Source organism: Strigops habroptila, chromosome 8 (genome assembly GCF_004027225.2).
Source record: "Strigops habroptila isolate Jane chromosome 8, bStrHab1.2.pri, whole genome shotgun sequence".
NCBI lineage: Eukaryota > Metazoa > Chordata > Aves > Psittaciformes > Psittacidae > Strigops > Strigops habroptila.
Genome location: NC_044284.2, coordinates 58176660 through 58203059, shown reverse-complemented (window position 1 = coordinate 58203059; position 26400 = coordinate 58176660). Strand labels below are relative to the sequence as shown.

At 45.2% G+C, this 26400-nt stretch overlaps 1 protein-coding gene across 1 annotated transcript in view; it reads left to right on the top strand.

The window, feature by feature from the left end:
* The window catches only part of PLPP3 (phospholipid phosphatase 3), a 45985-nt gene that overhangs the window by 7290 nt on the left and 12295 nt on the right, over positions 1–26400 (top strand). The window contains exons 2-4 of the mRNA XM_030495103.1: positions 17792–17949; positions 23004–23287; positions 24037–24094. Of these exons, the coding sequence (XP_030350963.1) occupies positions 17792–17949; positions 23004–23287; positions 24037–24094 (500 nt within the window). The remainder of the gene's footprint in view (positions 1–17791; positions 17950–23003; positions 23288–24036; positions 24095–26400) is intronic.

Here is a 26400-nt window from a genome sequence, read left to right as displayed (position 1 = left end):
CTGAGGGCCTCCTCTACATTGTTTGTGAACGCTTCCAGGGACGGTGACTCCACCACTGCCCTGGGCAGCCTGTTCCAATGACTGAATGCCTTTTGGGGAAGAAATTGTTCCAAATATCCAGTCTAAACCTCCCCTGGTGCAGTTTGAGGCTGTTTCCTCTGGTCCTATCACTGCTTACTTGAAAAGAGACAAGTCACATCGTCTCTCCATCCTCCTCTCAGGTAGTTGTATCAGCCCTTTGTGTTCCCCCCTTGCTAACACAGTGCTGCAGACTGCACTGCTGTGTGCATGGGGGTCCTGCCTGTACCCAGGCTTTCGTCTGGCTTTGCAGATACCTCGACTGGGTGGGGGGGAGGTCCCAACAGAAGTTGGAAAGAGGCTGCCTTGTCTGTCATATCTCTTCATGGATCAGCATGGCCCCTTTCCCTGAAGGGCATTCGTATCCCTTTCAAAGCCACTCCATCTATCCCTGTTTTGCTGTCTCCCATGACATGTACTTGGGAGAAGCACTACCTGCTCCATAATTTTAGCAGGTGGAAAGCTCCTTGGCATGAATCGGGTATCTGTATACAGGGGTGTGTTGGTGCAGCTGTTGGGAAGTCATGCTTGAGAATCCCTTCTTGTCTTTTAGCTGCACACGATGGCTTAGTTGTAGCAGTGGAATCAAGATCTGCAGAAGCTGCTCCTCAAGTTAGACCTGAGGAGGCAGAACATTACCAAAAAAGAGGAATTTGACCTGTCTTCATACAGCTTTTGATGAAACCACTGGAAAACTTAAGTGTAAGTTTTTTACCAAGACAATGTGTTTATGAGTTTGAAAAATAGGTTTGTCCTGGTGGATTTCCAAGTATCAGAAATTCCTGTAACCTCTGTCCTTTCAAGTTGGTCACGTAAGTGGGCTTGTTTTTCACATATGTTGAATGTTTTGAAGACAGAGGGTTGAAAACTGACTCTGTGCATCAAGTAAATGTTATAAGGAGAACATGTAATTTAACTCTAGAGCTTCTGATGCTTTGAAAATGCCTATGCTCTTTGTGCTGCGTGTTCTTGTTACAGTGTTGCCTGTAGCTTGCACCCATATATGAGCTGGTCTTATCTTAGCATATGCTGCTCTCAGTCAGGAGGTACAAGGCTGGGCTGGGGCGGCCAGCCATAGCCCAAATGAAGCTGCAGTAGGTCTGCAATGGTGGTGACACTGAATCAATGGAAAGTGTGCATAATCCTTTAGTACTTTCCCATAATTTTTCATCCCTTGCCCAGAAAGTCATGAAAGCTGTGTTGGCCATAGCTTGGGAGATGCCTCCAACCATTCTCGTAAAACATACCAGTGGGCTTATTCTGTAGTGCCTGAAAGACACAGCAAATTGAGGCTGGAATGCCATTGCTGGGCTGACCCAGACCTTGCCTTGAACACTGAAGGTAGCTGTGTCCTTCACTGCTTTGGGAGTTTGCAGGCAGCAGGCTGTTCCTCTTGGAGCCGCTTCACCCTTTCTGGTTGTAGGAGCTGAGAACAGCGTGGTTCTTCCTCTTGTGGGTTTAAACAGAAAAAGTGAAAGTTGCTGGTTAGTGGTTTTGGGCAGCCATCCCTCTTGAAACAAATGATGCTCCCTCTGAGAACTCGCTTTTCCCAGCAGTGCCAGGGTTGCAGCCTGCTGCTGTGCAAAGGAGGTGAGTAGCTGCGTGGCATCCTGCAATTAGCTTTCACCCAGTTTTACTGTAAACTAGTGAGAATGACAGTCATTTTTGGAAGCTTTTACAGCAGTTCTCCTGTGTCTGGTCATGCATGTACTGGAGACAACCATTGCACACAGATAGTAACTGCATTGCTGTTAATTCAACATGTGCTTATGCAAAGCTGAGACACCATTGCCTCAAGATGTCCAGCTGCTGCCAGTGTGCCAAATGGGGTCTGGGCTTCCTGTCATCTTGATGCTCAGCAAGTTATTTATGACCTCTGTTTTGGGGTGGTGTGATGGGCCTTTCTTTAAGCCTGGCTGCAAGGCTCAGCTTGAGCCTGCAGCAGTGAGCAGCCCAGCCCTGGTTATCGTTCCCACCAATGTTGACAGTAAGGTCTTTGCTCTGGTCTTTGTAGCAGCACAATGGACGTGGCAACCAGTCCTGCACCCAAGCATTTTGAGGGCTTCTAAGGCTTTTCTGCAAAGCCCACCACTCTTTAAAATGTTGGTTTCCAAAGGGAGAGTTGAAAGAGTGTGGCAAAGTGCTGATAAGCAGGTCTGGTCAGTGAACACTGGGCACGTTTATGTTCTGAGTGATGCTCACAGAGTAATTTTGGAGGGATGGTAAGCTGATGGCAGGCAGCAAAACTCCTTTGAAGTTGATAGCTGTGAATCAGTTTGGTGTTAGCAGGTTTATGAAGCTGCTCTTTGATCACTGATTAGATGGCCCTTGTTTTTTGGGGAGCTGCTTTTCCCTTCTCCCTGGTTGCAGCCCAGCCAAAGCCTCAGAGGAGTCCTGGGCCAGGATTTAAGTCCTGCTGCCCTTGGTCCTGCTCAGGCATGTCACAGGGGAGGTTTGTGCCTCTGGGAATTCCTAATCTATGGAGACTGGGAGCCTGAAGGAGCATCACCTCCATGTGTGGGCAGGGAGCTGGAAGCCCGATGAGGTTGAGGGCACATTTTGAAGGTGTCATTTCCCATACAGATGCACCCAGATGCCCAATGAGGCTTTCAGAGCTACTGAGGTACCTCCAATTCCAAACAATTTCAGTGAAGCTGCAAACTTAGTGCTTCTGCCAGTCTTGCCAGGCCATCACCAGCCTCCCAAGGTATCTTTGAAATCAGATCCTCAGTGATCTGCAACCATGGAGAAGAAGCCTGCGGCTCACAGGGCTTGCGCCAAAGCATGTCCCTAGGACATGTGTGCACCTGTCCGGGAGCTTCCCGCCTCGATTCCTGTGAAAGCTTCCCCGGGTGGCTCCATTCCCATGCTTCCATGTTCTGCAGAAAAGGGAAATGACCTCAGATCACCCATTGCAGCAGGAACTGGCTCGTCTGTTCCCAAATTAAGAGCTGAAGTTTTTCTGATTAAGGATAATGGAGGAAAGGTGCATTAATCCATCTGCCAGTTGATAATACATCACACAAATGTAATTCTTAAAGCAAGGGGTCTTTAGTCTACTCAAACTTGCCAAGCTAAGTAAAAACTCCCTTTGCTGCCTGACCACTAGAGGCTGTTTTTTCAGTAGAGGCCTTGTTTTTTGTGTCATGGGTTTTTTCATATTTATTCTTATCAGAGTTTGCAGCATCAGGGACTTAAGTCATTGTATAATTCCATATTTTTTCCCATAATCTTGGATTGATATCTTTTTCGTGTAGCACTCTGTTTCTTGACCATCCCTGCAGCTTTAGCATGCGGCTGTCATTCTGCTGCAGCTCCCACAAAGCGGCTGAAAACCAAGGTAACAGCAACATTTTGAGTGAAGGGGATGAAATGTGGAATAGGTTCAGCGTATTTCTTTGTCATTGTTGAAGTCCTATTCAGTCTGGATCTGAATAGGAGGCTGATTAGCATGTGGAAGCATTTCTAAAGCATTGGGCTGTGAGGGTTGGGTGGTTTTTTGTTTTGTTGGGGATTTTTTTTTTCCTTAAAGGAGAAGTTTTGTGGCATTTATTTTTCTGACTGAGCTGGTATGAATCTTTGTCAAATGCAAAACCCACTGAAAAGTCAGTGTTTTAGAGAGATCCTGTTTTGATGAATCACTATGTGTATGGGCACAAAGATTTCCAGTGCCTACAGCTCTAAGAGCTACTGCAGGGTATAGGGATGCAGTGTGTTTAAAACGGCCAGACAAGTGGGATAGTTTGGGACGCATCTGGATTGTGGATATTGCAACAGAGACTTTGCTTTTGCTCTTGCTGAAGTTGTCTGCAAAAGTGGATATTGCTTTATGAATGCAGGATTGGGTCCACAGTCTGAAAATCCACCTGCTTAAATGCTCAGCATTTTGCTTTCACAGAGAAGGATATAATGCTGAGGTTGATTAAAAAGCTAACTGCAAGTGAAAAGCAACTTTTCCCCAGTGAAACTGCTTCAAGTCCCAGGCATGAGGCTGGTTTTGGTAAAGAGGATTTATTTTTCCCTTTGGTGTCGGGCAAGGTGCAGGGCTGATGTTTCCATTACAGTCCCTTGCTGCAAGATCTGCTGTGTTTTGCAGTGGTAACTGAGTTACTGCCTTGGTATTACATGTAGGTCTCAGCTGGGGCTTTGCTAACCAGAGGTCCTGACATGAGAGTGTCATATGTCTTGCCCTTTGTGGGATTGCAGGATTTTGGGTTGCTTGCAAACCCCAGTGGAGATGGGGGGACCCCGTTGCCAGGGGTTGTATGGCTGTAGCATGCGTGTGCCCCTGAGCTTGCAAACAGAGTGGGCAGTGCAGGAAAACGCATTTAATTTCTGGGTGCAATGAGTGATGGACTCAAGGTTGCATGGAAAGCTCATGGCAGCACTTGGAGTCAAACCCTCTTGGTGATGCATGTATGGACTAGACCCTGTGTCTGGGTTTCTCTGATACCTTGTCTAGTTTTCTTCCAATTATTCCAGTTTAAGAGGGCAAAAGTAGTGCCTCTCCAGCTCACTGCTGTGCCTTAATGTAGACTATTGAAGGCTGATTAAAGCTATTGTTTAATTAAGGAGCACTTAGCTCCTCTGTTCCCAATTCATGATTAAAGGGTCGTTTGAAGTAATTCTGCAATACTTCTTTTTCCTCTCCTCTCTCCTTGAAGTGAAGAAAGTTCCTAGCACTGTACGTGCCCCAGCACCGAGGTTTTGAACGCTATTACAGGACCGCAAACCTGCTGGCGAATCTGGCTGCTGCCAAAGGCATCTGAACATTAAAAAGCCCTGCAGAGGGGTGGAAGGGAGTTCAATCTCAGGATACGCTGATTTGGAAAGGGAATCCAAACAAAGAGGCTTTTCAGCAGAGGCTGAGGCTTGGCTTCTCTCAAGGGCAGTTTGGGCTTGGGGAAGCATCCGGGAGGCGGCGAGCGGAGCAGGAGTACATGAGCTGGATGCTGCGTGGTGTAAGGTTTCCCAGCACAGCGCGGTTTTGTGTTACAGGCTGGGGAACTGGCTGGAAAAGCTACTCTCTTTTCTCTCGCTTACACCCCCCCCCCCCCCCCTTTTATTCCCGTTGGAAACAAAAGGGAGGTTTAGGCTGTTTTGTTTTGGTTTTCTTTTAATAAAGGTTCCCATCCCCTGCAGGTTTGGCGATGCCTCTTGCTGTTGGTGCTGGAGAAGGACCCGTCAGTGTCTCCAACATGGAGAAACCCTTTGCTGGGTCCCACTCTGGCCTCACAGGGACATTTTATTTTGCTCAGAAAGCAGAGCCCTCTCACAGGTTCACTGGGGCACTTGGGTAGGAGCCTATGTTGCTGAGGGGACAAGCACCTCATAAAGAAGGGTCTGGTTTGGATAAGGAGAAGTGAAATGAGATGGGTGGTGGGGAACCTTCTTCACAACAGGAGGGATTCAAAATAGGGCGTGTGTCTGCTGGGCCTCTTGTTCTTGCAGCAGCCCTGTCCCCTGTGGTGGCACCTCTGAGAGCCACCAAGCTTTCAAGAAATGCCTGGAAGAGCCAAGCAGGGAGGAGGTGCTACCAACCATCCCAACCAACCAGTTGGGTTTTTTTATAGGCACCAGATGGTTTTAATAGAGGAAAGCTGAACTTCTTATGACCCTTCCCCACAGACATTGTTTGTTGTTTTGTAATTGTGGCCAGGACAAAACTGTGTCCCAGAACCTGCAGTGAGTCTGACAGCTTGGTGCCTGGTGCTGCCTTCTCCCACTTCACTGTGAGCTCCCCACACTGCCCCCACACTCCTCTGCCTGCCCTGCCTCCAAATTATCCGGGGGAAGCTGCTGGGCATGAAAGACTTGAGGTTTCCAATGATTCCTGGTTAAAGGGATTAGCAAGAGTACAAATTGGAAGAAACCGAAACATCTAACAGCAAAGCGCAAGGAAGCAATAAAATGTCAGGCCATGTTTTCCCTTCTAGTTGATTAAAAAATTCTCCTGATAAGCAAGAAAGCTTTCATGGCTGGACAAGACCTGTATTGCATCAAATGCAGTGATAGGTTTATTAGAAGGATAAAGTGGTGGGAGCTTTGGGTTGTGCTTGCAGTACTTCTGGCGTTGTGTTATTCCCCAAGGCTGATGGCATTCTGCAATGGTATGGGAGCAAGAAGTGTGATGGAGAAACCATTTCTCATATGGGGAAAGGAAAACATATGGAAGTGGGGGTATATGGAGGGAGAGTGGGAGATGTGGGTGTCTGCATGCTGCACTGTCAGAAAAATTGACATAGAAACTATCTGTTAGGGAAAGCAGTGTGACAAAGAAGAGGCAAAGGCCATCAGATTACTGCTAATGAGGGTCTCTGTTTGTTATATGTATATCCATAGAGCGTCCAAGCCCATGATTGAGTTCATAGTTGTCTGGCTGGTAGTTTTGGGAGCAGTGTTACATCAAAGCTGACCATTACTGTAATTTCCCTCTTGCTTCCTCTGTTTACAGTCTTGTTTCTGCCCAGGATTATCAAACCTCCAGTAAATCTGAAATCATGACCATCTCATGTGCCATTCGTTTCATGGTGTCTGTGGGGACAGGAGGCCACTGAGATGCTCCAGGGAGAAGTTCAGTGGACTCGCCTTGGCTTTGGAAAGTAGAAATTCAAGCAGAAGAAGGAAACGAGGGCTAGGTCTCCTGCTCTCCATGGGAAAATCAGCAGTGGTGGCAAACTAGTGTGCTTGGAGGTCTGCTCCAAGTCGGTGCCAAGATGTTCCATTGGGCCCATGGTTTCTCTGTAAGAAATCTGTTTGGGGATCAAACACAAGAGAAGAATGAAAAAGCAGGAGGACAAAAGGCTTGCTTCCATGCTGTTGTGTTTAACTTCCCAAGGTTTTAATTGCCAAGGGCTGCATTGAGAGCCAGCTGGCTGCAAAGGGATATAGACTTCAAGTAAGAGAAGAAGAGTTGGGTTTTTTTTTTTTTTTTTTTTTTTTTTGTCTGAGGATCTAATAACTGTTATATTTTCCTTCAGGAGATGTAGCTTTGTATACGTTTTCCCTTGAAAGGTAAATTATCATTTTTGGCTACCTGCTTCCTCACCTTCTCCAGCTGCTGTTTAGCTCTTGCTGTTATTGTTTTACTACCTATAAGAGTAAGAGGGTGCAAGCAGCAGGAAAGCAAGTATGGAGTGCAAACTGTGCCTCAGTTTTAGAGTTTTTCTCACTGGAGCAGAGAAGTCTGCTTTATACGAAGGGAAAATACAGTACAACTTGCAAAGCCCTTGGCCCATGTACCAGGGGATGCGTGTCTCCTTGTAGATGCTAGTGTATAGTGACAGCAGGATCAGTACCACTGGTGTGTGGCCTGGGAACAGTCTGGACAATCCTAATTCTGCTGCCAAAACCTCGCTTGTACAATGGCTTGAAAAGAGGAAAAAAACCCCTCCAGCTTAAAAAATATATAATAATCAAGCATGGGATATTTGGCGCACCAGTTGTATAAATCTTGACATTAGCTACCTGTGAATCATCCAGCAGCACGTTAATTGGTACCCCTCGGTAGATGAGGATTTGGCATCAAGTCTGCATGTAATTACAAGCCACACACAGAAGGACACAGGCAGCTAATGAACTCCTGCCAAACTCCAGCTCCGCTTCTGCGGCTTTTGAAGTTCGCTGGTCTTTCAGCGTTTTGTATAGTAAGCACTGAAAGGCATCAAATCACTCCTTTGACAGCGTTCAGAAAGGGTTGGTTTGTTGAATAACTGAGTCCCTCCAAACTCCCATCTGAGAACTAGAGCATCTATAGGCGCCTTTCTTAACGGAGCAGTAAATAGGCTGGAAATAGAGGACACCCCCTATGAGCTGCTGAGCTCCTGCCTCGCTGACAGGAGCCAGTGGGCTCTGGTTGCCATGATGGGTTGCAAGAAAAGAAACTATTCCCATTTAAAAATCCTTCAAAACAACCCCACTGATGGTATGGGCTTTTTCCCAAGCCTCAAAGTGTTTAAAGATGGAGGTTGTGCAAAGTGGGCTGCAGCATGTTGCATGGGTCTGTAGATGCATGGGTGTTACGAGGGAAGTAGTAAAAGGGGTTTTGGAGGTTTTCATGCCACTGGATTTGGAAGGTTGTGGAGCTTTTCCATGGATGCTTTGTTGCTGGAATGGGATTTGAGCCTGAGCTCTTCTCCTCTTTTCATGTCTGAAGTGACAAAGGGAGTTGTTGTTGAGATAAAAACAATTTCCATGAAAACCTGCAATTTTCAGGCAAACATACCACGCGGGTTTCATGGCAGTACCATGGCGAAGAGGAATAATGCAACTTGGCACGAAGCCCTTCCAAAAAAAGATAGGGGGGCTATGGGGACAGAAGAGCCTTTGTCAAAATTAACTGCAATAAAGAAAAAGGGACTGCTATTCCCTTGGGCTGCTTTAACCTTTTTTCTTCAATTTATTCACATGTTCCTTGACAGCAGGGCACAGCGTTGTTACAGGGAAGCTGGAAAGGGAAATCAGGAGTTATCCATTTTGGGGTTTGAAAAGCACAGTACATGTTGTGTCCCTTGAGTCAGTGTGAATAGAGACTTGGTCATTGCCTGTGCCATTTGGATGCAGCCTGATTTATAGCATTTCCTAAGGAAATAGGGCTATGAAATGTTACCTGGCTGCAAAACACAGGTTTGGGCTGAGTGTGGGAAAGGGGCTGTTGTGACACTCGTTATGACAAGGTGAAAGTGTCCACTGCGGCTGGCCCTTGTGCCAGTAGTGGCTCTGTGCTTGCAGAAGAGGGTGGTGAATTTTTAGGTGCTGCTATGATACTACTGCATCACCTGGATTCGCAGAATACGTAGTTTCTTAGGGAGATAAAAAGCACCCAGAAGTCTGAGATGGTGTGCAGCATTGAACCATGCTGTCCTCAAAAATCTCAGGTTCAGACTTAAACACGGGAGGCTTAGGTTGGATATAAAGAAGAAATTCTTCCCTGTGAGGGTGCTGAGGCGCTGGCACAGGGTGCCCAGAGAAGCTGTGGCTGCCCCATCCCTGGCAGTGTTCAAGGCCAGGTTGGACACAGGGGCTTGGAGCAACCTGCTCTAGTGGAAGTGTCCCTGCCTGTAGCAGGGGGGTTGGAACTGGATGATCTTAAGGAGGGAGAAGAGAGATAATATTACATCTTTTTAACCCATGAGTGAATAGGCAAAGCCTGTTCCCTAAAGCTCTGCTTTAGGGACTGCTGAGATCAAACCTCCATTGGTTGCAGGGCCTTTGGATCATTTCCACCTATGCACACATTTTTTTGCCTTTCAGCACTGTGTACGATGCATTATATCCTGGAAACTCTACCAAATCTCGACTACCGAGGGGGAAAAGTTTCATTTCCAGTTAATCAAGGGAGTTGTGTAATACCATTTTCTCCTGGGGAACTTCCAGAAAAAAGAAAGGAGGAGAGAGAGGGGGGAAAAAGGGGGGTATTATATAAAGCAAGTATATTAAGAGGAAATAAATTATGAATTAAAAGTGATTAGTGAACTTTTAAGAAAGAGGTCAGAAGTGCCTTTTGGACTACAAACTTTTTAAGCTTCCAGTGCTTGTATTCCGTTACAGAGTTATAACCCAGCCTTATTTGTGCAGGTGGCTGCTGCTTCAAATCTGAAGAAGGATTTTGCATTTACAATAGGTACATTGACAGAACTGGGCCAGAAAGCTACTTGCGGCAGCCTTCAGTGCTGTGGACACGGGCTCTGCTGCCTCCTGCACAGGGGCAGTTGCTCCCCAAAACGTGCTTAATTACAGCTGCAGTGCCTGGCTGGGATGCTGTGGGAAGGGGGAGAGGAAGCTTGGGAAGTTCAGCAGCTGAACGTTTCTGAAGAGGCCTGATGTTGGCCGTGTTAACTGGCTTTATTTTTGCTCCAAAAGCTTTGCGCCTTGATTGATTTAAAAATAATCAAGATAATTTTGTCGACCGTATCACGTTGGCTGCAGGTTTATATTTCCAGTCATTCTTAGGATCTGGTGTGGCCATGCAAAGAGAAGGAGCCAGGGCTTATATATAGTGGTGTCTGGGGGCAGCAAGCCAAGATGAGGAGTCTCTTCTTGATATGTTATATATTAAAACAACACCCACAGCCCATGAAACTTTCCTCTTGAATAGAGGTTGATGGAGTGGAGCAGAGTTGTTGTTATAAGGGCGAATTATCAGGGTTCACACAGCTAGTGTATGCCAGTGGGATGACACGGATGAAGAGGAGCAGCAGCTCTGCTCACCCTTACATCAGTTTGGAAGAAAGCTCCAAGGAAACAGGGTGTTGTGCCCCTTTCCTCAGCATGAGTGTTGCCGGGGCTGGGCAGTGGTCCGAGCCTTCCTCGAAGGCAGAGCTTGAGGAGTTGTGGTGAAGCAGGGCTCATTCCAAACCCTGCTGACTGGCAGAGTAATCCGTGTCCGCTCTGTTTGTAATTGAAAACATAATAGTTGCCACAGTGTATTTTTCACACGATCTGTTTGCCTTCAGTATTGCAGAGTTCACAGGCACATTTTTAATCTTATTTTTTTTCCTCCTCCCTTTATTCAAGATGGGTCATCCTAGGTCAGACTTGTCATATCTTTGAGACCTTCCAAAGCACTTGGATGTATAGAGGTTCCTCAAAAGGTGTGTAGAGGTGCCTCATAAGATGGTGACACTTTGGGATTTTCACAGTGTACTGCATTTTATTCTTGCTGTAGACAATGTGAAATAATGGCTTTGTTTCCATCATAATTGGCTGGAGCTGGCTCTGGATTGCCATTGATAATGTCTTTTATGTTCACCCTCTCCAACTTCTGCTGGTCAGTCAGTCTAGCTTAAATTTGTTTTATCCCACAAAGGCAGAATTTTATGTGCATCTAGGTATTGTGGCTTGGATAAGACCTTTTGTTCTTATTAATGCATTTTTTAGGTATTAAAAATACATGCACACTGTAATATAAAGCTCTTTTAATACATCTACTCATGCCAAACTCCCAGGAGGAACAACTTAACAAACTTCTTAGAATTCCCTTCTCCTCTTTCTTCTTTTGTATGTGGTGTTTACTTCTGGAAATAGGTAACAGGTACTCTAAAAGCAGTATTTTATTCAACAAAACCAATGGCAGCACTTCTGTTCATCTGGAGCTCTAGGAGTGCGGGGCTGGCACATTGTGCTCTACCACATGAGGAAGCATTTCTGCTGAGGTTTGAATCCAGAGGAATTTTCAGTACGTGAGAATAATTTGACATTTAGTTTAAAGCATCTGTGACCAAGAGCCTTTCTATAATAATATTCTCCCAGGATGGTTGGGTCAATAAGTATGCTTTAGGTTGCACAGGGCTGTATTTACTGCAAAGGATGGGTATGCCTCTGGATGATGAGTTTGGGCAGCAGATACCTGTCATTCCTGCCATCACTGTTGGTTTCTTTCAGAGGCACCTCTCAAATATTTCTTCAGCTTGGGGTCATCAATGTTATAGTGTGGTGTGTATAGAAAATGAATATTCTTGGCTTTCTTGTTTGCTATTTTGCTAGCAGGCATGAGGAGGCATTTTGCTCAGTGTTCCTGAATAACCAGTTCTTAGTAAAAAATAAACAAATAAAAAACCCCTCCAAAAGTAAGAACCCAGAAAATATCATCTAGGTAAATAGAACCTGGAGCCCACTAGCAGCTGGCGGACCTAAAAGTGGTGAGATTTACGTTGATGTTCCTATGATGCAGCTGAAATACAACTAGTACTAATAAAGTAGTCTGAAATACCACCCTCTTGAGACGAATGACACCAGGCAGATTGAGGTGCATAGGTTAGTGCGAGTTGCATGGGAGAATCTACAGCAAGTAGAAAATTAACTAATATCTTGGGGTTTTTCTGTGGAAATCAACCCATTGTGTTCTAGAACTTTTCCAAACAGGTAAAATCAGAGAAATGCAATATATGCCAATCCTTATTGATAGGTTCTTTAGTAGTTTAAAGCATGTACCTGTTCTACAGTAAAGTCTAGAGTTTGTTTGTGTGTTTGGAGAATCTTCTATCTTCATGTGTCTGTGTAGCTGAGAATAGTGGAAATGTAATAGCATTGAATGGGAATCTGTTTTGCAAACAAAGGTATTAGATGTGTTTCCAAAATACAGGCAGATGCACAGAGCAGTCTTCTGGACTGCTGGAACCAAGGTGAAGAACAATTAAGATTATTCAGGTAATAAAATAGGAATTGATGGTACTCTGTATTTCTGATGTTAGCCTAATTGTCCCCTGTGAATACCTGGGCTTCAAGTATCCAGATTCAGTGAAAAGCACTAGGAAGGAGGTGCATTGCTGATGCTTTCAAGACCTTTAAGAATCCCAATAGAATGGCCCAATCCAGGCTGCAGTGGGATCCTTCTTTTGGCTACCACTGGGCTATGGATCAGGTCCCTTGAGACTTTTTGGTTGACCAAGCTCCTTCAGTCACTCATTTTGTTGGTGCTGGTGCAGAATCAGGCCCTATTGTGATCACCAGCGTACGCCTGATATGATGGAAATGGGGAAATGCTGCTTTGTGTTATTAATTTGTATCTCTCTGTGTGTGTATATATGTAAATAATGTCAACTGTCTTTGAGAGATGTTCACTCTTGCAGCAGCTGCCAGGACTAGTCTGCAAGTGCTGCAATTCTTCTCTAAAATCTGGGGAAGCCAACTTCTAAAGCCCAAATAAAAGCCTACCATAGGCTAACCTAGCTTTTATGCGTTTTAAAATATGTACAAATAGTGGTTGGAGCTAGATGATCTTAAGGTCCATTCCAACCCAAACCATTCTATGATTCTATGATTGTAAACTGAATTAGATTTATATGTACCTAAGATCAGCCACTAAGGACTTCAAATAGAAAGCCTGTCTCTTGAAGGTACCCAAATATTTACAAAGTGTGTCTTCAATGAGGAATTGGATCCCCAGCTCAGCCCTGCAAAATTATTTAATGATCTTTTTCACTTATTAAGCTGGATGTCTAATCTTCCGAAACCTTAAAAACACACCCAGGGCCTGCACACTGGCAGCCAAACACACCATACAGTGCTTGTTAGAAATTAGCATTGCTTTGTTGAGATAGCCAACAACATCCTGCTGACCTGCAGGGCTGAAAGAAGAAAGATTTAGTGGGGGGAAAAAAACCCCAACCTCCATCAGAACTAAACATAAAAAAGAAAAAAAGCCCTTGACGGTGTTTAATTTAGTGCAAAGGTGAAGGTTGGGCTGGGAAGATGAGCTGCATGGGTGGGTCACTACAGAAATGCCTCTTCCCCTCCTGCTCACTCCGCTTTTCTGATGGGTGGCCAACGAAAGCTTATCCCCTCTTAATTTTCTTTCTTCCCCCCATTAAATCTGCACAAGCATTAACTTTTCAAAGGCTGAGATTCAAAGTGCTGTACCCAGCACAGAGCCCTTTTTTCTTCTGCCTTTGATTTTATGCACATTTCAAGCTGGTCAGAGAGTACACAGGGGTTTTGCAAGGCTTTTTGTTTAGGTTTGGTGGTGGGGCTTTGGCTTTCATGCTGCCAGCCTTCCCAGGATTTTTGCTTATTAATTGCCTCTTAATAAAGGTGCTGACCAAAGAAAGGAATATTTTTTTCCTTGGTGCTAAATTTCCAAACTTGATTGGCTTTATTAAATGGGAAGACAAATAAATTTAAACTCTGCACTGAAATACCTTAATGTAGGACACCAGCAGTTAGAGGTCACCAAGTCACTTGGACTTCCTCCCAGTAAAAGTAACATCATTTTTCAATGTCCAACCCTATGGCATCCTGTGGTGCTTCACACAATTCTTTAGTATCCACACCTGCTCTTGTGCTGCTCGTAGTGGATTTGGATGGGGCAGGATCAGTCCCCAAGAGATTTCTATTATGTTCATGGTTTGGAGCCCTGTTTGATCTCCTACAGCACAGTTAGATAAAAGCATGTGGTTGGGATTTCCTTGTTCTGCTATTAAAGCAAAAAATACCTTTATATAAGGACAAAAACCTTTCCTTCATCTTGCGAAGGATGTTACAATTCAGAAGGTAATCTTGGCTCCAATTACCTTTTTTGCATTGGAACAAGCAAATTCCTTTGTTCTGTGCTTCTGTTTCCTCTGTCTGTGGGATGGGGATAACTACTTCTCTCATTGCACAGTCCTATATGGATGTGCTGGCATTGCCTCCCTGCTTTAGAATATGGTCCACAGGCTGCTGTGGAATTTCTCAGCATGGAGTTACCGGTATTAAGGAGGATGTGAGTCCTTTCTACAGTGTTACTAGAGATTTTTTCAGTAGATCTGTAGATGTAGGTGAACCATAGCCACAAAGAGAACAGCCAGGTAGGACCATTTTTGGAGAAGAGTGACCATCCTCAAAACCAATGTAATTTTTTGCCTACTGTGCATGTCTGTCACTCACTTCAATGCGAGTCACCTTTTGTTACTGTTTACTGAAATGTACCTCTTTTTATTCTTAGTACTTTTGTACTGTGGGTAGGGATGGGAAATGGTAGAGGTTGAAAACTCAGCACCCTTTTGGAGTCCAGCTGTTGAATTTGTAGATACAAATCACTGCAGAATACATAATCTGAATTTCCTATTAAAACACTGAATCAGAGAGTTGGACTGGGACAGAAAAGGTGATGAGGTTTAGTGTGTGGTGTCCCTGCCCATGGCAGGGGGGTTGGAACTAGATGATCTTAAGGTCCTTTCCAACCCGAACTATTCTATGATCTTCATGGTACAACCCTGTGCTGTCTTCCATTTCCAAGGGTGTGTGGGCTGTAGCCCCACTTCTGGATAACTTTGCCTCTGGCAGCTCTCCTAGTGTGAATAATGTCTCTGTGGTGTTTTGCTGAGGGATCCTAAAGGCATCTCTTCACATTTAATTTTCTGCCTTCTTCCAGACTTCCCTCTGTAGTGTTTTTCTGCAAAACCCATTCTCTGGCTGCCTTTTGGCACCACTACAGGCTGGAACCCCCTTGCCAACAAAAATGTGGGTGGTGACCTAGAGACTTACACAACCCATCCTCCAAGAAATAACCTGGTGGAAGAAGAGCCATCTTAAGCACAATTTACTGTGGGCTGGGGTCTCTTCTTCCTTGGGTAATTATGGCTGAAAGAGCAGCCTCTCACCCAGCCCTTGAAATCAAAGGTGTCTTATGTCTTCTAAGTAATATCCGTTCAGCTATGGAGAGTATGTTTATGTTTCTCATGTTTAAAAAAGAAGGGGGAAGGAAAAAAAAAAAAGGGAATCTGAGGTTACTGTTTTGCTGGAAAAACATCAAGACTTGATTGGCAATATCCCACTAAACCACAAGTTTGTAGGAGAGAAAACAAAAACCATTGGATTTTTCTAAACTATGCCTGAGTGTGCTTTAAGAAATTGTGTACCATATAGGTCAGTTATGCTCTTATTATAGCTGTGGCAAGTGTACATATAATTGAAACGTGGAAATACTACCCCATGCTGTTCAATGAATGAAGGGAAAACAAATCTTTGTTATTCCTGGGTTCACATAATATATAGGAACACTATTGTCTTTTTTCTTTTTTTTTTTCTTTAAGCCAGTTTTAGCTCTCAGATGTATTTTATTGTCTGTGGGAACATGTGTTTTACAGACCTGTCATGTGAAAGCTATTAACAAGAGGAACTGGAGAAATAACAATAAGCCACGTAACCGTGGCATGTCTACTCCCTGAGTTCAACTGTTACGCCGCTGCTTCAAGTGCATGTGAAATTGGATCACACCGAGTGACTTTAGCTCTTCTCCTGCAATTTTTCATTGGGAAACTTAAGGATTTTTAAAGTGGCCTGTTAATGTTGGATTGCTGGCATCAGAGGCACTTTCTGGAGCCAAGCTGGCTGGGCATCAAAACAGTTAAATAGTGGAATGAAGATCAACTGGATCCACGCGAGATGTCCAATTTTTATTTACCAAATCTGAGCTGGGCAGGCAGTTCTGAAACCTTTCCTTGCTGGTTCACACATGTGGTGGAAACCATCCTGCCTTGCCAAGCACCGCAGGGCCCGGCACTTGCAATGAACCCATTGCCAGAGTTTTTAGAGAGGATCTGAAAGGGGTTCTGAGCAGTGGCTCTGGCTGCTCTTGTGTACCTGGGAGTCTTCAGGTTGGTGTGTGGTTGTTCCTGCTCACAGATGAGGTAGATTTTCCCTTTTAAGACCAAGAAAACCCCTGAATAATCCTGGATTAGGCAAACTGAATTAACATATAGGAAAAGGAGCCAAAATGGATTGCACAAAGTGAAATACAGAAGGTGGTTCACCTGGAGATGGGGAACATTGTTTTGATGACACTTTTTAACAACCTGGATGGTACTCACACTGATAACATCTAGCAGACCATGATCACTACAAATCTACCAGGGACAAACTTAGGTTAAACCCAACAGCATTTCATTTTTAGCTTATTTTTTTATTATTATTTAGAAGGAAAAACCCTCTGATGTTTTAGACTTCTGGCCGTGTAAACAAACCCACAGATACCTAAGCACGTTAGTGGTTGACAAATATTCCCTACTGCTTTCTGTAGGATCTGGGCATGAGACCTGTTGTCTTGGCCCAAGGACAGCTCAAACCACTGTGCCTTTGTTTTCCCCTTACCTGGGTTTCGCTCTGCAAGTGGGAGGAGGGTTTCCTGTGCGTTGTGGTTTGAGATTTACTCTCAACATGGGTTTCAGAGAATTTGAGGCTTGTTTTGGTGGGGATGTACTGCTCCTCTTGGTGATGGGCTTAATAGCAAAGATAGATGGGGAAACTGAGGCAAAGGAAAGGAGGGTGCCTTGCCCAAGGTATCATCATGGCTGTGAAATACCCTAGGGCTCTTCTAGGTTTAAGGCAATACTGTATTTCTCTAAAAAGCTTAGAAGAATACAGACATGCAGCAGTTTTAAGGTGTCCCCTCCATATCGTGTGTCCTAACCTATCACATCATGTTTTTGAGCAGATCTGCTCCATGCCTGGTGCAAAGGTCCAGCTGAGCTGGGCAGATGCAGGTCTCCTGCACCAGAGAGTTCACAAACAGTGTTTAAAAACAGTTTTTATGTGGCTTTAATGTGATCGAAGGTGAACAGGCTCTGATGGGAGTTCGGCATCTATTCTGGATGGGCTGATTGAGTGTGTGCTCAGATTCCACTTGCATGGATGGGTCAAGGATGGATGTCCCACAGCTGCTCAAAGCATGTAGTCTTATGACATTAGTAGGTACAAACACACGTATACCCTGTAAATACAGAGAGGAGGGAGCCAAGGAAGGCTTCAAAGGCATAAAAATAATGGGATGAAGTGTGGCTGGGCTGATCAGGTAGGGGAAGCTGTGCTGATACTTGATCTTCCAGGGTTTGTTTGCACAGCTCTGGGGCAGACCTGCCATGGGGCGCTCAGCAGAGCATCAGGCCCTCCCCAGAGAGAAGTGCCAGATTCATTTTCATGGCTTTTTGCAGAGGGATTGCTTTAGGGGTCCATTCCTGTAAGTTAATATTTGCAATGCGCAAGGCTTAACTGAAACCAGGCAGTGAAGACATCTGATAACCATAACAGAGGAGATGCTTTTTCCCCACAAGAGCAACTTGGAAAAACAAATCCCAATGCTATTCCCTTTGGAAAGATAACAATATGGAAGGAAAGCCATCAGGAATGGTGCTGCTTGGCTTGCAAGGGGTTTTCTAGTTGGGTCTTTTTTTTGGCAAGCTGCTTGTGTTTGGCTGTATTACTGATGGGTTTGATTATTGTCTCCCCTTCTTTCTAGCTGGGTTGCCCTTCCTCATCATTGAAACGAGCACAATCCAGCCTTACCAGCGGGGCTTCTACTGCGATGACGACAGCATCAGGTACCCGCTGAAGTCAATGGAGACTATCAACGATGCAGTGCTGTGTGCCGCGGGCATCCTCATCGCCATCCTTGCTGTAAGTACCACTTCTGAAACCTCGTCTCCTGTCCCTTGGGCATCCCTGATGGCTTTTTGTCACCTCTGTAGCCAATGGCACTAATGTCCTGCTGGCAAGGGGCTTTGACACAGTCTTGCTGGTGCATCCACACTGTCTATGGAGGCGCACATCTCCTCTGCAATTGTTTGACTTCTGTGTAAGCGTAGAGCAATAAACATTTGCAAATGAGAGCTTGTAATAGGAGGAATGAGATTATTCTTGAAGCCTATAAACAGGCCCAAAGCTGTTCGGGCAAGTCTGTGAGCTTTTTCACCCTCCAGTAAGAGTTTAGAGTAGAAACCAAAAGACTTGAGTGTCACTGAGGACTTGGCATGGTTTGTCCCTATTCAAATAACTCTTGGTATTTGCCTATTTTATAAGGTTAAAAAAAAAGGGATACATCTTTTCAGCTAACCGGTGCCTGGAAAAGTTTCACAGCTTAGTATTAGAATTTTAAGAGATTTTATATTACAACCATTTTAAAAAGACAATTAAAACCTTCCAAGGGGAGCATATTCTCACAGTTCTCACTATAAAAAGTAGTTAATACACCACTTTCCCAATGCCTCCTCATTTCTCCTTTCTGCCAGCTTTCTTAGAGCTGTGCTAGGAAACAGTTGCACGGTGAGAGCTTTATCTGTCAGCCAAAAATTCAGCCCATGGAGCTGAGCCTCCGTGTGCCAGCATGTATCTGGTGCTGGGGTAGAAGGCAAGAGCTGTCTCTTGGTTGTTAGCTAAACGCCTGCAGCTGAAGATGAAATTCCCCTATGAAAAGTACCTATGTTTTCCTTCTCACCTGGTGCCAGTACAGCTCAGGTGCTTTCCCAGAGATGCTGCCTTCCTCTTGGTCCTTTTGATGGGAGGGATGGAGACGAAGAGAGCTCAGGAGTGCTTGTTACCCTTCCAGCTTTCATCTTTCCTCGTAGGAGCAATGTCACGGGCAATAGGTATTTTAGCATGGCATGGTGCCTCCTTTGGTAATACCCCATCCTCAGCCTTGCTGCTCCATGCTGTGAATATCTCCATCATTTCCTGATCTCTCCATCATTTCCTGACCACATATACTCCGCAAAGTAGGTCCTCAAAACTGCTTTGTTCCTATGCCTCCTCCTTCCTCAAAACAAGCCCAAAAGGTGGCAGACCCCCAATTCCATAAACACAGCAGAATTTTCCCCTGCAGGTGAATTACCCCCGAGTGTGGAAAAGCCATAAAAACAAAATGAAAAAGCCTCTCATTTTCGCATTACTGCCTGAGCTATCTGCACGCTGGCTCCATGCAGAGTGTGCTTCTGATCAGTAATGAGGCAGTGGCAAATACAGGAGTTGGAACAGAAACTGGAAACATAATCAGCTGCCTATGTGATCCATCAACTTTCTACCATGAAATAGCAGGTCAATTAAAAGAGAAAGAAAATCCCCAAAGAATTAGATGTTTCTGCCCTGGTTTCACTGTGCCCACAACAAATGTAACTTAATAAGGTAAATTCGAAAGCTCGGTTGTTTGCTGTTGAGTGATACAAATGGCTAACGAGGAATTGAAGCAACAGATTTCTTTGCTATGGCAGCGTGCATGGAAAATTCAAGTCAGCCTGACCTCTTTTTTCAGATGTAACCCAGATACCAAAATTACTGTAGCATAATAGGAATTCCTTCCAAATCCACAAGGCACTGACTCTGCTCCTTTCGCTCACAACGTTTGCTTTCGGAAGGCAGGACTGTGGTTGTGAGGACTTCCAGGGAGCTGGCGTTTTGGATGGTGCAGCCAGTATTTCACGCCCTTGCTTTATGTGGCGTCATGGGTAGTCTAGCCCGGGGTAAAAGGTCTAGGTCATGTTTTAAATGGCTTGAGGACACCCAGAATGCTCATTAAGTAAACAGCAGAGGCAAAGACCTTTGCTTCGATGAGGATGTGAGAGGGTATGCGTTTGGTTTTAATACCTATATATTTACTGGCTTCAGGCAAATTTCCATGCAGATGACCCTGGGGAGGCTCGTGCCCTTTCACTGTGCGCTCTCACGTCTCTCCTGACTGCTCTTCTTGCTGGAAGATGGTTAATTTGATCAGCACAGGAGCATTGATCGTCCCTGGGATGGCTGAGGGAAGGTGACATTTTCCCCATCCTACGTCTCATATGGATACCACTGCCTTAGACTCTGTGTCCCTACACCTGATAGGCCTTGAAAGCCTATGAAAAACACCTAAGAAAACACATTTCCTAGATGATCTAAGTTACACGGACAGATTAGCTGGTTGTTTCACAGTTGAAGGTGATACGCTTCAATGTGATTAGACATAGAGAACATGACACCAATGACATAAGTGATTAGAAAAGCTCTGAAAGTAATTATATGTTAATTGGATTGCTGGTGATACCTTGTAATAATGATAAAATGGGCACAACAACCGAAAGTCTGCCAAAGGCCTTCACAGAGAGAAAAGGTTGATATTTGCTTCTCATTAGTGACCATCGGTATGTGACAGTCCCCCCAGGAGCTGTGCCCATCACATAGGTATGGCATATATCCCATGCGGATGGCTCAGCAGCAGTGCAAGGCATACGAAGAGCTTAATATCTGTAAGACCTGTTTTCTTTTTAGGCTGTCTGTTCAGCTCATGCACATCTGTACTGCATTAGTTTTTCACTGTCTTGCTTTATCTGGGACAGCCCTGCAAAAGAAACAAGTTTACCCAATTTTTAGCTTCTCGTTAAGGTTGAGCCATGGCTTTAACTAAGCGGGAAGGGTTCATGGCTGCCCAGCAGTGTGCTAGCAAGGGAATGAAGTCTCCAATTTACAATCTGCTACATGTGTGCAATTACCCAGACCACCAGCGGTGAAAGAAAAATATTAATCCCCAGACTTTTGTTGGTCCCTGTTTAAAATGGTCACATGCCTTGACCAGGCCAAGAGCCTCGGGTTTTACGTGGATCTGTTTGTGAGTTTGGAGTAACGGCACATCTGCTAGTATCAGATGTCATCCTTAATTCGTCTCATCTCCCCTCTGCAAAAGCCATGAGTTTTGGGCTTTGTAGCTTCCCTTCTTGTGAGTTTAGGCTTTTGGGAGGCTGCAGTCAGTGGCCATGCCCTTGTGCAGGAGCCTCCATGTTCATCCAAGGGTGATCTCCCTCTGCAGTTCTCATGGCTAGATTTCTGGCTGCCAGCTGGTGCTGGAAAGTGGTCCAAAAATGAAGATAAACCATGGTCTTTGGAGTCTGTGAGGCTTGTTCAGCCTGGAGAAGGGTGCAGGGAGACCTTAGAGCAGCTTCCAGTACCTAAAAGGGCCGACAAGAAATCTGGAGAACTTTTCACAAGGTCACCTAGTGACAGGACAAGGGGGAATGGCTTTAACCTGAATGAGGGTGGATTTAGATTAGATACTAGGAAGAAATTCTTTAGTATGAAGGCAGTGAAACAATGGAACGGGTTGCCCAAAGAAACTGTGGATGTCCCTGGAAGTGTTCAAGGCCAGGCTGGACAGGGCTTTGAGCAACCTGGTCTAGTGGAAGGTGTCCCTGCCCATGGCAGGGGCTTGGAACTAGGTGAGCTTTAAGGTCCCTTCCAACCCAGACCATTCTCAGATTAGAATGACACTGGAGTTGGTTTGCTGCAGCTCCCCAGACATTTCTAGATCAACACCGGATTTCTAAGCGTAAAGGAAGTAAAGAGCAGTGACATGTAAACCCCAAATGATGGTGCAGCCACCCAAAGTATTTCTGTACGTTGTAGTGGAGTGTTGTAGCTTGGCCTGTATTTTTTTTGTCATGATAGTTGTATCTTTCTTTGATAAAGCCTGCTTAGCTGCAGTTTCAGTTGCCTTAGGTCAACCTTTGTTTTTTCAAGCCAGGGTACGAGTTAAGTTCAAACAATGATACAGCTTCATCTCCTCTTAGTCTAATTGCCATACATTTTCCAGTTTATTACTTTCCAAAGGTTGTGCCAAGCTTTTAAAATAGGTAGGCAGGGGAGCCTTGTCTCCTGCATGCCTCTGGCAGGCTGCCACACCAGGAGGAATATTGCTGGCTGCTCCAGAAAGGGATTAACATAAAGGCATTTTTCCTGACAGTTAATTTTACATATCATAGCCCTCGTGACTAGAGGGGGGCGGGACAAGGGATGGCTGAAAAATAAGGGGGGGGGGGGGAAAAGTCTCAATTTATTACTTGGGTATAAAAACATTTAAAGTAATGAATAAAATCCTAAAGCTGTAAATCTGGAGCTCAAAACTTAGGTGTGTAATATGATGGAGAACAATTTAAGGCTTTGCCTCTTTGGGAGAGGTGAGACATTTGGACTTCATTTCACAGCCTGATTTTCATTAACCTGCCTTTTCAGAGTTGGAATTAGGAGAAGCCAGGTCCTCTGCTCCCTGACAGTGATTTATGGTGATATTGTCAAACCCCAGCACCCCTGACACAAGAAAAATGTAATTTTCTGCCCTGCAATGGCAAGAATGCCTAGAAATAGCTGGTGTTTACAGAGGTTTGAGCAGCTTCAATTGGGTCTGGTGGGGGCAAATTTTGGGCCAGAATCTGAAAAGTTTGAGGCTTTCTGAGTCTTATCCTGTTCTGTTTGTGGTTTTCAGAGAGGAAGATAAGGAGATTGTTCGTTTGTTTTCCTCCACAATCAGTTTGATAGGACGGTAGCGATCTGGCCTCTCCTTCCTTAACACACACTGATTCTTTATCTGGTTTATGTTAAATTATTGGGTTTTTCCACTATGCTGCTATAGATCTGGGTGCTGTTTCACTTCTGTAAAGATATGCCAACATGCTAAATGAAAATCTACCTTCTTTTCCTTCTTGTTTATTGAATTTTTCAATAAGCAACACTTAAAGCACTGTAATCTCTTCTTGAAAGAGAAAAGGAGGAGGATGGAGAGATGCTGAGCTCTCTTGCCTCACTATGGAAGCAGATTCCTGGTTCAAGATGCTCGGAGCACAAAGAGCCATCTCAGCTCTGCATTTACCACCCATCACTGGTTTTGCCCAGCATTTCTCCTTCTCTCTAACCTCTCTGTTGCGTTTCTCCCACAGATTATAACGGGAGAGCTCTACCGCATCCACTACCTGAAGGAGAAATCAAGGTCCTTCATCCAGAACCCCTACGTGGCAGCACTCTACAAGCAAGTGGGCTGCTTCGTTTTTGGCTGTGCCATCAGCCAGTCCTTCACAGACATTGCCAAAGTGTCCGTCGGGCGCTTGCGGCCGCATTTCCTGGAAGTTTGCGATTTGGATTTCTCCACCATCAACTGTGCTAAGGGAGTTTACATCCAGAACTACACCTGCAGGGGAAATGACAGCAAGGTCCAGGAAGCCAGGTGAGAACCCATGGCACCAAAGAGATGGGTTGCTGCTACGAAAACGGTGTCTTATGTTAAGTATCTATCAGCAATAGATGATTCAAATGCTGTTCTCTCAGTGAAGGCTGTAACTTACCAGAGACAGGCACTTTCCCTTGGGAAGTGTGGGACTCAGCTGAGCAATATTTCTTTTCCTTTCTCTTTACTCCTACACCATTGTTTCCCTGAGTGGTTGCTCCATGTGGGAATGCACCATCAGAGCTGAGCTCATGGTGAGCAGCTCAAGCTGTCCAATGTGGCAGAGCAGAGGGCTTCTCTTCCAGAGGCTCCACACAGGCAGGGCTGCCAGGACTTCGCTTTTGAACTCTCTATCAAATGCATCAGATGCTCATTTTTGACATTTCCAGGCCCACATTTTGCATGCTACGATTAAGCAACAGCAGAAGTTGCTCACTTCTTATTTCTTTATGGTTTCCTGGTTATTTGAGGCGAGACGATGAGTTATCGGGTTATCCTGGAAATAACTACTGTCCCACGACTAGACCAGGAAGGGACAAACAATGCGAGCATCCTGTCCATCCGTTCCCTTTCTGCCTCACAAGCGAGCAGGGCGGATAACGGAGGTTTTATAACCTGAAAGGTTGGGGGTTGGGGGTCTTTCTGCTTTGGCACCCTCTTGGCAGCAACAGACAAGTCAGCATATTACATATCAGATTATAATAGTGAAGGTTTAGTGGTTGGTTCTTAGCACCTGCTTTGTTTTGCAGGAAATCCTTCTTCTCCGGGCACGCATCCTTCTCCCTCTACACCATGCTGTATTTGGTGGTAAGTAACCTCAGCCTTGCTTGAGATTGAGATTTATCCCTGTCCCACATTCCCAAGGCACTCACCTGCATTTTGTAGCAATAACAGCACGATGAGCATCAGAGATAGGGAGCTGGTTGAAAGAAAGAGCCTGAACAAGTCCGTGGTGGAAAGATACACCTCTCAGCTTGTGTGGTGTTATTTGGGATGGAGACTCCTGGGGTGTGCAGATTTGGGATGTAACCGAGGTTGCAATTAAATCCGAATGCTACTAAACCTGTGGAAAACCTGTGCAATTTTGCTCACCCCACATTGTGGTTTCCACAGGGGAGAGAGTTGGGTGAGCCAACATGTTGCAATGATGGGGGGGAAGATGTGCCGTCGAGGGGTGAAGGCTGGTTCCCAAATGTGCCAGCGGAGCAGGTGGAGCAGCCTCTGCCCGCCTGGATCCGGAGCCGAGGGCTGGGACTTGTTTTTCTTTGTCAGTGAGAAATGGCTCTACCCTTCCTGTGCCGGGGCTGGGGCGGCTGCCAAGGTGCTTCCTGCTGGGGCTGCGGGAGGCAAACTGCAAGGGGCTGGACCCGCACACAGTGTTTGGGAGGGTCTGGAGAGTGATCTCTGCTCAGGTTTTACATATATATATATATATATATATATATATATATATATATATATAAAAATTATTTAGGTTTTTTAAAAAAATAAGGGAAAAAGGTTTGGATTCCATTCAAGATTTGTGCCGTCCCATCTCCTTTAAGCTCAGACCAGAAGGCAAAGTAACAGCATGGCACTGATTAAAACATTAAACATGAGCTTTTATCTCTGAGCAGTGCTTCCCCCCATCCCTTCATCCTCTGAAAAGATAAGTGACCACTACTCCCGCCTGCCTTTTCAGCCCTGGATTCCCCCCTTCCTGTGAGCAATTTAATGACTAAGCTTTCCAGGCTGTTGGGGATGGTGTGTGCTTTCCTTGTTTTCCCTTTTATTTTATATAATTCTTGGAAAACTTCTGAATTTCTTCAGTAAACATTTTTGGCAGTTTCCTCCCAGCCGTTCTGATGCAGAGCCACCCTGGTGATGCTTTGCAGGAGGCTCAGCCCTCTGCTGCTGCCATTGCAAAACTTTCCGAGCTGAGTTTGGAAAACCGTCCCTCACACTGGTATTTATTTATTTCTGAAGAGGTCAGATTCAGATAAGTCAGCCCGGAGATGCTTTCGAGCTTGGCATCTGGAAACAGTGAGCACTGCTGGTCCTTATGAAGTCAGTGGTGGTTTCTCTCCATTCACAAGAGTTGGGTTGTCCTTCCAGGTTTTTTCTCTTTTAGGAGATGCTGCTCCCAAGCCATTTAGGAAGCCAAGGTTGATGCTTTACCTTTTGCACAGGTCATGCCTTGCAGCATCCTTAGATTAGAGGACAAACCTGGGGTGCTGTGCCCAGCTATAGAAACATTCACCCCCTCCCTGCATTTCCACCTTCATGGCTCGTTTTCCAGCACTGCTTTGCACCAATGCCTGCTGCCTGATTTTATTTATAACTTTGCAGCAGGCTTCAAAAGTGGCATTTAGCTCCTGCATAACACTTCGGAGCAGAAAGCTGCCACTGATCTCTCTTGGCTGCCCTTCCCTGTCCCCATATAGGAGCAATTGAGCTATCAGTGCTCAGCAGCCTCTGCCCCTATCCCCCTGATCTGCTGCTCGGCTTATCCTTCTCCATGGAGGGGATTTGACACCCAGTCCCTTAAGAATGATTTGATTTCTTTCGTTGTCCCGAAACAAGCAGGCTCTGTCTGACCAGCTGTTCAGTTGCCTTGTGCCTTAAAAAATCAGGGGAAAAATTATACCAAGTATTCAGTCATAAATTGAAGGTGGAAAAAGGCAGCTTGAGACAAGACAGCATGATGTGGTGTGTATCAGGAGCAAGGAAATGACGATCTTAATGGTTTTTTCCAACCTAAATGATTCTGTGCTTCTCACTTATCTAGCAGCACCCTGCTCTCCATCAGTTCAGCTCCATGGCCACTGGCAGAACCTGAACATAGAAGAAGGGAGGCAGAAAAAAAAAAATACAGAATAAACCCTGCTCTCTTGCTCAGCGCAGAGAACCAGTGGCTTTGGAAAGCCTGGTTAGAAATGTGGCATCCACTATGCCAGCGCTTGCAAGAGATGGATTCAGTTGGTCTTTACAGAATTGGGGGTATATGTGGGGCTGAGCATGTGCTGCAGAGGCTGGGCTGATCAGCCATGTCCTGAGTGCATTCCCTATTGAACAATACTTCATATTTCAAGAGTAAGTCACTTCCCGTCTTTCCTGGCGTTCCCTGGCTTCAC